This window comes from Mirounga angustirostris, unplaced genomic scaffold (genome assembly GCF_029215605.1).
Source record: "Mirounga angustirostris isolate CCGP_5_RB_7025 unplaced genomic scaffold, mMirAng1.0.hap1 SCAF_12, whole genome shotgun sequence".
NCBI lineage: Eukaryota > Metazoa > Chordata > Mammalia > Carnivora > Phocidae > Mirounga > Mirounga angustirostris.
In genome coordinates, this window is record NW_026991720.1 from 27,332,141 (window position 1) to 27,345,061 (window position 12,921).

At 38.2% G+C, this 12,921-nt stretch overlaps 1 protein-coding gene across 3 annotated transcripts in view; it reads left to right on the forward strand.

Moving 5' to 3' along the window:
• The first annotated feature begins 1,555 nt into the window (after positions 1 to 1,555).
• NDUFA5 (NADH:ubiquinone oxidoreductase subunit A5) overlaps positions 1,556 to 12,921 on the forward strand; it is a 32,297-nt gene continuing 20,931 nt past the window's right edge. Inside the window, exon 1 of one of the 3 annotated variants that reach the window (XM_045864330.3) lies at positions 1,556 to 1,676. Coding sequence is in view for 1 of the 3 variants with exons in the window: in XM_045864329.3 (XP_045720285.1) it covers positions 1,620 to 1,676 (57 nt within the window). In the remaining 2 variants the exon portion in view is untranslated. The remainder of the gene's footprint in view (positions 1,677 to 12,921) is intronic. The other 2 variants (XM_045864327.3, XM_045864329.3) reach the window with 2 other exon arrangements.

Genomic DNA, 12,921 nt, shown 5'->3' on the forward strand with positions numbered 1-12,921 from the left:
TTAGTGATATTTAAAGCCATGAGGCTAGATGAGCTCACCAAATGAATACCTGTAGATGTAAAAAGAAATACATTCAAGGGATGAGGCCTGGGGTTAGCCGAAGCTTCAAGATAGAATGCAAGCCAAGGGAAGAAAAATATTTGCAGCATGAGGGAGTGACCAACTGTATCAAATTCTGCTGCTAGGTCAAGTAAGATGAGGACTAAGAACTGACCATTGGACTCAGCAAACTTTAGGTTTGTTTTCTATTCCAAAATCATCTCAGTAACCATCCAGGCTTCCTTTTGTGATTTCCCGTCTCTCTCCCACTCTGCCCCTCTTCTAGGTATGGGGAAGGGAGACAGTGTTCTTATGTTTGGGGGATTATAGGACCCATATATAGCTCCTTCAATCGGGGAATGTTGCTTCCTTTTCTTATACCTTTTCTCTCTGAAAAATGTCTCTCTGCTCATTTTGTTAGCCTTATGTTGAATAAGGGACATGGATTTGTAAAAATCAGTTCTTTTAAAGTTTATACTAGCAACTGCTTTAGAATGAGACAATGTCATATAATAGACATTTAAGTAGAATTTACAATTCTACTAATTCCTTAGAAAATCACCCAGTGCAGGATGAGCAAGTGGGTGAGGTGCAGGGCAGGACCAGAGCGCTAAGCACCACACGTGAGGGCTTTTGGAACTGTTCAGAGTTTTGCTGCACTTCATGGCCCTCACTTCTAGCTTCTCCTCCGAGCTCATTCCCCACGATAGCTCCTCCCATAACCTGAGATCAGAAATGGCTGGGACATTTGGAAATGGGTCCATCTCTTACCTCTTTTGATCTTCCCTTTCTCAGCGAGAATATTAAAATGAGGCCTGGAATTAGATGAGCTGTTTCCCTTTCAATTTTAAGAATCTATAATGCTTTCTACATTTTATGTTCTATAGCTTGAACAGTCTTTACTTTTAAAGTTTCAGATTCTGCTAAAATATTCTGTGTGTGATGTTGGCCATTCCTTCGCCTTCTATCTGACTTAGATTTTAAAACAGGCTATTTGGGGGAAGCCTGGATGGCTCAGTTGGTTAAGTGTCCAACTCCTGGTTTTGGCTCAGGTCATGATCTCAGGGTTGTGAGGTCAGGCTCTGCGATCAGCTTGAGTCTGCTTAAGACACTCCCTCTCCCTCTCGCCCTCCCCCCTTTCTCTCTCTTAAATAAATAAATAAATAAATCTTTTTAAGAAAAACAGGCTAACAGGTTAGCCCTTAAATAGCATTTACATCCTACATTACCATTGAGCTGAGCAACCTAAATGCAATGTGTTTCCCCTTGAATAGTACTGCATTCATTTATTTACTAGGCATGGATTTATTAGCTATGTGCCAGGTACAACGGTAATCTCCAAGGCAGTTCTTCCTAGAGAGATGGCCAAAAGAGGGTGATATTTAGTTTCCAGGAGGGGACAAAGAATGTGTCACAGAGAAGATAAGGGCTTGAGCTGAGAAGGATGAGAAGGACTTTTTTTTTTTTTTTAATAATCTAAAAAAAGGACAGCCATTCCGGGCAGAGATAACACACATAACTGAAGGAAAATGGCATATGTGGGAGGAAGGTCACAGAATGCACTGAGGAGCCTGTAGTAAATGAGCTGGAGTTTTTGGCAGGAGTCAGCATATGGAGAACATTATATACTAAACGAGGTAAGTTATGTTTTATTTTATTTCTTCCTCCAGGGCAGTGGAATTGACAAAGGACTTACTCCTGGGCATTAACTGGGGTGTGTGGTATTGTTCACCAGAGTCTCAAAGGCTGTGTGTATATTCTGAACATTGAACATGCACTCCCTTGGGGCATTCCAGTATAACCCCACCTCCCATCCTCACACATCCTTCCCTTCCAAAAAGCCATAATCTTCAAACGCTGTGGAGTAAGTTTGTCCAAATGTGTCAGAGTCTGAGAACCACTACAGGAGGCAAGAAGGAGCCACAGGAGCATCTTAGGTAGGAAAATGTCATGATCTGATTTGATGATTTCTCCTCCCTCTTCTAGTTTTGCAGGTATGTTACCATTAAAATTGAGATGTAGATTCTGTTCGGAATTTAATAGGATGTGTTCTGTTCACAAATGGGTGTGGAACGAGAGCAGCATGTCTGGCCCAGCGTTGCCCAGAATGCATGACTGGAGCAGTCAAAAGGCTCTTTTCAGTTTGTTAACCAATCCATTTGCTTTACCTAAAAAGTTCATTTATATTGTTTTTAAATGGTTTGCAGAAGTCTTTTGAAAAATACCCTCGAAGTGTCACATTTTTTCCTCAAAATCTGTCAGACTTCGGAGTGACAAAAAGGGAAAAACTATGTAAACATATGTGGTAAATTCCCAACTGCACTTCAACAGTAACAAAAGAAAACTTTCGTTTTACAAAATAATTTGTTGAATAATTTATTAAGTAGCAAGTTATCCTTATAATGTGATATGCACACAACTAAAGCTCAAGTAAAGGACTTGTCGGAAACCTATCTTTTGGGCAGTGACGCTCACAAATTCCTTAGAATGAAATGCATTAAAAAAGAGGAAGACAGAAATAATGAAAATACAACCTTAGGACTTAAGTTGGGCAGGATCCTCCTCCCCCGGCTTGGAGCCTAGGTGTCTGAAGAAGAGCTTTTTATAACCACACAGTTGAATGATCTTGTCCTGCCTCCCCTCTTACTAAAACAGTGCCGAAGGGGGTCAAACGCTAAAGTGAGGCTGTTATGTGGTCAATTAATTATTGATGATGTTCTGGTTTCTGACTTTAAAGAGTCAGGAAGTTAATGGCTTTCTTCATGGCGGCTCACAGCCCTCCTGTAGCTTTCTACCATCTAGGGAGAGTCATTTCCTTGGAGCAGTGCTTAAGTATATTGTGGAACACAGATGCGTGGAGAGAGAAGGAACACCTCCTCCTCCACAAAGAGCTGAAGGAAGCCTGTGGGAGACAGATACCACCTGGCTATCGACCGAGTTATTGGTAAATAAAGGCCATTTCTAAACGGACATCAGTTCCCCCCAAACAAGCTGAAGCTGCGCCTGCATTGAAGGACAGCACCATCTAGTGGGAGGAGAGTCACCCAGGAGTGGACACCCATTGGTATGCTTTCCAATTCTGTATTTTGAACACTTATTCTAAGACTTAGGGGTGCACTGTGAATACAGCAGTCTCTTTTCATCACCGGCTCACCCAGATAGTCTCCAACTGAGCCTCAACTCTGCATTTTGCAATGGTTTGCCACCTAATAGTTAGAATGATGGCCAATGTTTATTGTGGTCTTGTTGTAACGAAGTATTAGGCTGTCCTTTCCCCAGGGTTTCTGTGTACAGTTGTGCAGGCTGCGCCCTGCACAGGGATGCCTTGGGTGAAGGCACCAAGGGAATGAAATCATCTTCATCTCCACTCATTGATATGAGTGCTCTGGTGAACGGTTGTGCCTGCCTGGAGAGAGGGTCAAAATTTTCTAAATTGCACAAAGGTTCCGTATGATGCAGACCTGTATGTGCATTTAATCCTTACAACACTCCTGCAAAGTAGGTGTTATATTATCACGGTCCTTTCTCAATGGGGAAGTAAGCCTCAGGAAGGGTTAAGTAAATTGTCCAAGTTCTCATAACTATGAGGGGCAGAGCTAGGATTGTAACCCAGACGGACTTGACCATGTGCTAAGAGACCTCCTGGAAGTGTGAGTGTGAGTGTGTGTGTGTGCGCGCAGGTGCTTACATGTCAGATCACTGTCTCCATCCCCATGCTGGAGCGAGAGATGTAGTGCAATGTCTTCTCACTACTGAGGAACTCCTGCTCAAGTGGCCCAAAGCAGCGGCCAGCTCAGAGCTGTCCCTGTGCCTGGCAAGTTTGATTGAATGGCTGCTTGGCTCAATGATTCAAGCACCTCAACAAGTAGCTAAATCAAAAACACATTGAGCATTGCATTGGAGAACCCAGGGTTGCCATGCACCTCAAGACTTCCCCTGCTACTTTAGCTTAACTTGTATGCTCTCTGCACAGGCTATGCACATTCTTCCCCCATGTCTTACTCACACTGTCACCCATCTCCAGTGTCCTTTGTCGTCACTCCCCAACTCTGTGTATAGAAGTCCTGCTCCTTTCAGACCCACCTTCACTCTTCCTTCTCCACTTCTATGACGTTTTCCCAATCCTGTCAGAGTCCATCTTCTTTTCTTCTTTATTTTCTGATTATATATTTTTTGTTTGCCTTATACTGAAATTAGCTATGTGCATTTCTTACATTGGGTTTTTATCTGTAACCTCTGAAGACACAGGATGTAACCTGTAGGATTTGTGCAAAGCAGGAGTGCAATAAATGGGAATTAAATTAAAGGCCTGGGGACCTAAACAAAAGCAAAAGAAACCTGCAGCTTCACCATGTTTCATGTTCTCATTTAAACTAAATGTCTAAATAGGCATTTCATAACACAGGGAATGAGAAGCTGGGAGTCTGAAGGCAAATCCACAATGCATTCTATAATACAATTGATTTGTTTTTAATAAAGACCCAGTGAATAATTTAATTAGTGTGATTTGCCATAATTAACTCAGCTCCCAGGAGCCAAACAAGTTATAACTGCAAATCTCTTGGTAGCAGGCAGGTTGCAAACTAGTTCAGAGTTAATTTTTAACTTTCACTTTGGCTGACTGTCTATTAGACACTCAGGCTAAAGTTAAGCAAAAATTAAGTAGAAGAAAGAAATAGAAAAGCCATTCTGAATATTTCTGAGAATATTTATAGAGAATTCATTTTACATAGAAGTGAACTGGTATTAAAAAAAGACTTCAGAGAACAAACATAACTATTATAACCTCTGCAGTGAGTCTATAGCAATATAGAAATTTAACAATATTCATTTAAAAAATAAATTTAAGATTCTTCTTCTTTAATTCTAACTAACAAGATATTTTTATCTAAGATTCTTTCCCAATTAAGCTTTGCCATTATTAAGGAAGACATATTACAATGGAATCAATGTATTCAAATATAACTGGTAAAATAAACATGACCCCCATTTTCATATATTAGACAACACTATTAATACTGTTTCTTGTTTCTTACCTTTGCATATAAAATATCTTGAATATAAATTGTGTTATCATAGATTTGTATTAAGAAAGACAAAACCGAATATGTCAGATAAGAAATAGGAGAAATAAGGCTTCATAAAGTTTACTGATGGCAATGGTTCAGTTGCCTGAATATCTACAAGAGGGAGGGTGGACTATATAAGACAGAAAATTATAACCATGCACACACAGGTTTCACTGAGAAAGGAAAGGGTGAGGCATTGAATGAAATTTCTGTAGTTCATAGCAATCTCTCTCATGAGCTTTAATATTAAAAGGACATATCCAAAATATGGCCAAAGTCCCTATAATGCAGATACATATATAGATAATGTTAGGAAAACTAAAGCCTCAAATTAACTGAGCTCCCATGCATGCATGCATGCATGAATGAATGAATGAATACTAAAAATATAGAGATGACTGTTTAAAGAACAGTTCTTTAAAGAGAAAGAGAAGTAGAAGCAGGAAAGAGAGGTATGTTCACAGTTTAGGAGAACAGAAAATATTAAAATAACAGGTATGTAGGTCAAGGCAAGTTATTTCCTGGAGACTGAAGAACACCCAGTTCTGATCACAGAAATACTGCTGGTAAAGTTGGGAGCAAGACAGAGAATGAAAAAGGCATAAGGTGACTTTGGATGGTTAAATGCTGTGGTGATTTTTTTTTTTAACTGATGTAAAATATAAGCAGCAAATCTATGAGCAGTTAGGACAGAAATAGATTATCCGGTATGGATTGTGAATAACTTTTATCATATGAACCTTATTTTACCACTCATGTACTCTTTTATTTATCCAATATTATAAAAACAATTTCTAAGTTGTTTAGAAACAACTAATGCTAAATGCTTGGCATTTTTTTCCACAAGGAACACTAGCTCGTAAATGGAGGTCATAATTTCCACAAGGCCTTCAACAGAAACTCACCTAGGAACCCTAAGGATGAGGTAAAGAAACATGGATGAAGAAAAGGTTAGTGGGTTCAAGACTGAATAACCATACCCAAAGAAAATCTTACTAAAAGGCTGATGTCGATTTGACCTTGTTGTTCAAGAAGTTCCATGTCTTTATTAACATTTTAAGTTATATTGCCATGAGCAGAAAATTTGGGGGTTTTCAAAACCTGGGAAGGAGAGAATTATTGTAGAAAGAATTAGAGTTGACTTAGGATGATAAATAGAATAGGACAAAACTGCATGAATTAAAATGGATCTGAATAAAAAAAGTGGAACTAAAGTAAAAGTGCATAGAATTATGATGGGGTCACCTGTCTTAAATGAACCCAAAATCGGGCCTTAAGTTTTCTGAAAGCTGTTAAGGGAAACCAGGTCATTTATAGAACTACTTAATGTAAAACATAGCGCTTGGTTCTAGAAGGGTGACAGTGCTAATAATATTATAGTGAATAATAGTAAAATAGTGAAATACATAGTGAAAATAATAGTGAAACATATCTCTGGAAATAATAGAACACAAGTGCCCATGTTCTTATCAAAATACAAAATTATCTCAATATGCTAGAAAGATGGGGAAAATCAAACAATGGAATTTATCAAGAACATAGTAAAGCCATACATTGAAGCTCAAAATATTAGTCATAGGTCTGTGAGGTAAAAACCCGCCAACAATATGGAAAAAAAAAAAAAAAACAACCCAGAGATTTCATTTGGTGAATTAAGTATGAGTTAGTTATGCTATAGCTATTTTTTACAACTATAATCGTAAACTTATAGGACATTAATAAAAGAATAGTTTTCCAATCAAAATAGATGACAATAAGCTTTCTGGTTTGAACATGGGTAATACGTTTGTTATTTTTTTCTTTTTTTTTCCTGGAAAATTATGCCAAAGCAACAAGGAGAATGACCACAAGACAAATGTAAACGTCATTCTTAGCAAAACCAGACTAAAATAATTAGTAGACTTCACAAAAAAGTAAGGGCTGCTAGAAGCATAAAGATTAGAAATAAATCTTTGCAGGAGGATGTAAAAAGAAGTACAGAACAGCCAGAAGGCCGGTGGCAGCCGATCTTAAAAACACCAGCACATACACATTTTCTAAAGGTGAAGCCCTCACGTTCAGATTGAGTTCTGTAGTAAAAGCTATTACCTTTGACTGTAGCAATAAGTGTGGTGTCTAAAGACAGGACGGTGGTGGCACAAACTCTTCTTGTATCTGGTTTGGTTCAGAGAACCAGAGGGAGGGAGCTACACCAAGAACCACACAGAGGAGTGATAGTTGCAGGAAGCAATCTCTCTGTCCTTTCCCAAACATAGTCAGCCCAGGAAAATCCAACTTATTTTAAAATGATTAATAAATACCGAAATCTTATAGGATAGAGGTAAATACAATGAAAGATAAGGATGAGAGTAGCAGAACTTTCCAACAGATAAATTACACTCATACAGAAGGTGTTGCCATTGAATAGATGAAAATTATGGTCATCTATTTTATCATTAAGTGAAATAACAATGACACAATTTCATCAGTGAAAAGACTATAAAGTAGAAATGTGAGAACTAAGTGAACATATGGAAATAGAAAAGCAGAAAGTAAACAACAACAACAACAACAACAACAACAAAAAACCAGCAAGCTTTTTTGATCAAATTTGGAAGACTTCTCTAGGGAGGGTAGACCCTGAAGAGGACACAGTGTGAAATACAGGGGATAAAAATGAGAAAAGAAAACAAAATAGAATGACAAATTTAAAAGCATTAAAAAGGATAGTAGAGTATATATCTATATATCTTCATGTTTAAAACAGTCAAGGTCCAACAAACACAGTCAGATACTCTAAAGGAAGAAGTTAAAAAAAAAAAAAAGAAGCAAAACAAGAATTGAAAGACATAAATAAAAACTTCCTGAAAGAAAAGATTTAAATATAAGTAGCTACAGGATGCACTGTGTGTCAGGGGAAAATGACCTAAAAAGTTAATACAAAGGTATAATCTACTAATGCTACTGGATTTTAAAGATAAAGAAAACTGTGTTGCTAGGGTAAAAAAAAAAAAAAAAAAAAATATATATATATATATATATATATATATATATATAAAGGGAATAGCAATCTGACATAAAATTTCTCCAAAGCAGCACATAAAGATCCTCAAGGGAAAAAACCATGAGCCAATAATCTTGTATCTGGTCACACTGTCCCTCAAGGATCCACTTGTAAAATTCAAAAAATACTGTATATTGTTCCTATGAGACCTTCTTAAAGAAACTGCTAAAGGATTAATTTAGCCAAAACAATAAATGACTGGGGTAACTTTGACATATGGATTAGCAGAGAATATTGAAAAAAATATTTACTGTAGCACTAGTAATAAAAGCAAGGTAGGAATTAGAGTTACAGAAGAGATTGTTGATGTTACGTACCCTGACAACATAGAAATGATACAGCTAACATAAATTTGGGACAGAAAGGAATAGAAGGTTAGTGCAGTATTAACTGCCTCGGTGTGGCTGGGAATAAAATGATAAAAAGTAAATTTGACATACCATATCATGGAAGTATAAAAACATGTAACATATAAAGGTGAACACAGAGAAAAGTAATATTTTTTTTACTAAAATTGAGTGGTAGAGAAAACCCAGGGAGGCAGGGGGTGGGTGGGGTGGAAGAAGGAACATGACTATTTCATCAATTTTTTCCTAGTAGGGAACTAACAGCAACTGTTAAAAAATTGGAAACCAAGAGAATTATGTAATATTACAAATATAAAGTCAACCACTAAATAAAAAAATGCATGTTTTTCTAAATGTGTGATGACCTACCTGAGAAATAAAAGCTGACCGTGTAGGAAAAGGTGTTTTTAAAAACTACAAAAATCAGAGCAAATACACCTGTTATATCATTAAATGTAAATGAGCCTAACTTATTGATTAAGGAAGAGGATCAATTTCACACATTCATGGAGAATTCTTACCTTTCTCTCCATATTTTTCTCCCATTTGTGTCGTAAATAGAGCCCAAGGGAGCTGGAAGTTAACAGAGTAGGATGTGAATCCAGTAAAGTATCTGAGACTGAAATAGAAAAAATAGAGTACTGTAAAGGAAAATGAGACTGGAAGTACTTAAACATGATACGAACCACCCATTACTGGATAAGACATGACTCTGTTCTTCAAGAAAAAAATATTATTTGATACAAGTTCTTTTGAACAAAGTACAGTGGGTTAAGGAATTAACTGCCTCGTTGTATGAATGAACTGCTAGAGTAAATAGAGATTACTAAAAAAACAAATAAACACTAAATAGTACAGCCTCAGGCCATTTAGGCTTAAAGAGGAAAATATGCATGTGAAGAACAGAGAATAGCGTATGCAGGATCTTCTGGACTTGTCTTCAGAGCCTTCTTCAGTGTTTTCCTTCCGTGATCTTTAAGTCTGAAATACTGACGATAAAACCAGAATATTGGTGGTAAAAAAGAGAATGTTTTATGGTTCTCAAATCCCACCTCTTCCATCACTTCTAATTTCTGATGACTCCCTCAGTGCACTGACAATCTGGCAGTTGACTCAAGTCTATTTGTCAGGTTTGCCTACAATACCACTAGCTCCATAGAGAGTGCTGTGGGAAAGTACAAGAAGTAAAAATCTGGTTTTTGCTCTCAAAATTAGCAAAGAGGAAGCAGAAACTAAACTATTTCTAAATTTAGTGGTGTGCTGGTGATGTTTTAGTTTGCTCACTTTTCTGAGGTATAATTGACAACATTATATATATTGAAGGGTGCGATGCGATGATCTGATATATGTACATATTGTGAAATGATTATCACATTCAAGGTAATTCATACATCTATCGCCCATACCTCATATCGCTACCTTTATTTATTTATTTTTGGTGAGAAGACTCTATATAAAGGGCAAATAAACACATGAAAAGATGTTCCACATCAACAAGCCATTAGGGAAATGGAAATTACAACCACCATGAGACATAACTCTACACCAGTCAGAATGACGAAAATTAAAAACAAAAACAGTGACAACACTAAATGCTGGCAAGGACGTGGAAAACCGGATTACTTGTGCATTTCTGGTAGGAATGTAAAATGATACAGCCACTCTGGAAAACAGCTTAATAGTTTCTTAAAAACTTACACATGAAATTATAGTAGACCCAGCAATTGCACTCCTGCGTAGTTAATTATACCAGAGAAATGAAGACATATGTTCACTCAAAAATCTGACCATGAATGTTCATAACAGTTGTCCTTTGACAGGTGAGTAGTTAAACAAACTGTGATACATCCATACATTGGAACATTACTCAGCAATAAAAAGGAACAGACTATTGGTACATCTACTATCTGGATGCATCTCCAGAGAATTATTCTGAGTGAAAACAGAGAATCCCAAATGGTTATATACTGTGTGATTTCATTTATAGAACATTCTCGAGATGGAAAACAGACTGGTGGTTCCCTGGGGTAAAAGGGGGTGAATGAGAGGGAGGTGGAGTAGCTATAAAAAGGCAACATGAGAGGGGCGCCTGGGTGGCTCAGTTGGTCAAGCATCTGACTCGATCTCAGCTTAGGTCTTAATCTCAGGGTCATGAGTTCAAGCCCCGTGTAAAAAAAAAAAAAAAAAAAGGCAACATGAGAGATCCTTACGGTAAAGGAAGTGTTCTGTGCCTTGACTATCCTGACGAAAATTAAAAGCAACTTAATTCTAAATAACAGTCAAAACTGTTGAGGCTTTCTATGTGCAAGTGTGATAAATTGCTCCCAAACTCATCTGACCTCCACTAAGCACAGCACATATTCATCTGCTGTGCCCTTGGAGGCTTTCAGATATTCTTGTTTTTTTTTGTTTTTTAAAGATTTTATTTATTTGACAGAGAGAGAGATAGTGAGAGCAGGAACACAAGCAGGGGGAGTGGGAGAGGGAGAAGCAGGCTTCCCGCAGAGCCGGGAGCCCGATGCGGGGCTCAATCCCAGGACCCTGGGATCATGACCTGAGCCGAAGGCAGACGCTTAACGACTGAGCCACACAGGCGCCCCCAGATATTCTTGTTTTAATAGGAAAATTTTATTTTTTTATTTTTATTTTTTTTAAAGATTATTTATTTATTTGACAGAGAGAGACACGGTGAGAGGTAACACAGCAGGGCGGGTGGGAGAGGGAAAAGCAGGCTTCCCGCCGATGCAGGGCTCGATCCCAGGACCCTGGGATCACGACCTGAGCCGAAGGCAGACGCTTGACGACTGAGCAACCAAGGGCCCCTAATAGGAAAATTTTAAAGTGTTTATTTATGACCTACAAATAGAAGTCAAAACAAATACCATTACAACTTATATTGACCTGAATGCCCCAGAATGCAGTCTTGAACAGCTAGGGGTTCTTGAACCACCTGTCAGGAAATGATGACTTAATCCAACCATTGTGAGCTTCACAGATGGACCAGTGAAGCTGAAGGAACTGCCTACGCCATAAAGCTACATTCCTGCTTAGAATCCTTTTCAGTTCACAATGATTTGGAAGAAAAGACCATAGGGGAGAGGTATACATATGAGAATGGGAATGGGAAATGGGCAGGGCTGAAAAAGTAATGATATATAAGCCCACTTGCCTCTTCTAAATAAAGGATAAGGAGGGAGAAATTGCTTAATATCCCCCTTGCAGTGTGTCCCTTGCAGAACTAATACCCACTCAGACCATCATCTGTCAAGGTAGGTGGGCTCAAGCCCAGGGCTAGAGGTGAGCGGGCGTACCTGCTGGAGTAAGTGAGGACATAGGAAGTCAGTTTCTTACTATATTCAGCTTTTCTTGCTCATGCCTAGAATATCCCAGAAATAAAGGCCAGTCAAGAAGGCATCACGTGAAGGAAAAAAAAAAAAGGCATCACGTGACTGCCAACTAGTACAGTGTCCTGGCAACTTTCTTGGAAGGGACAGTCTGAGACTTGTGAGCATGGTGCAATGGTCTGAAGAAAAGCACTACCACCCATGACAATGGCAGTAGTTATAAGCTTTCCGTATTGTTGACAAAGATCCCTGAGATGGGGGGAGGGGGGAGAGATAAAAAGAGCAGGGACAGGGGCAGAGGGAGAAGCAGACTCACCATCTCCCTCAAATAAATAAGAATTTCATTATCAACCCAGCTTTAATTCCCAAGAGCTCCATTATTTGCAATATATAATATTATGCAATTTATAATATGTAATATAAAATGTAGTAAAAAACAGGGATCATCTTATACATTCAGGCAACTTGCCTCTCTCCATTACAAAGTAATCCTGTAATATAGACGCATTACAAAATATCCCAAACTGCCTCTGTTTTCCGTAGAAAGCCAGTTATGACTTCATAATCCATGCAGTCAGGACCCTGAGCCGAAGGCAGATGCTTAACCAACTGAGCCACCCAGGCGCCCCTAGAAATCTTTATTGCTCGATCCTTCCATAGGTTCTGTTTTTCAATAGAGATACCTGTGTTTAACCTCAATGTTAAACTTATCCTAAATCTGGGTGGCAGTGTCGGATATCCCCATTTTCACACATCAGGTAACTCAAATACATGGAAGCTGACAGGCACTAGGATAAAACTTGGTAATGGCTTTCATCTAAGTTCTACCCCAGTTTAGAGTGAGGTTCTAAAAACCACCATATAGAAAACATATCGAAAATTATCTGGTTAGGGATGCTTTTTACAAATATCCGTAGCATAGATAGAAAAGCCTGGAAAAAATCCAAAATGTTTTGAATATGCCTGATATGAATGGAGGCAAAAGAGATGGGTAATATCCAAACAATTCAAATTTTAATATTTCGGTCTAAGAACTAACTTGAAAAAAAATGATTTTCTTTCTTGCTAAGTCTGGGAGA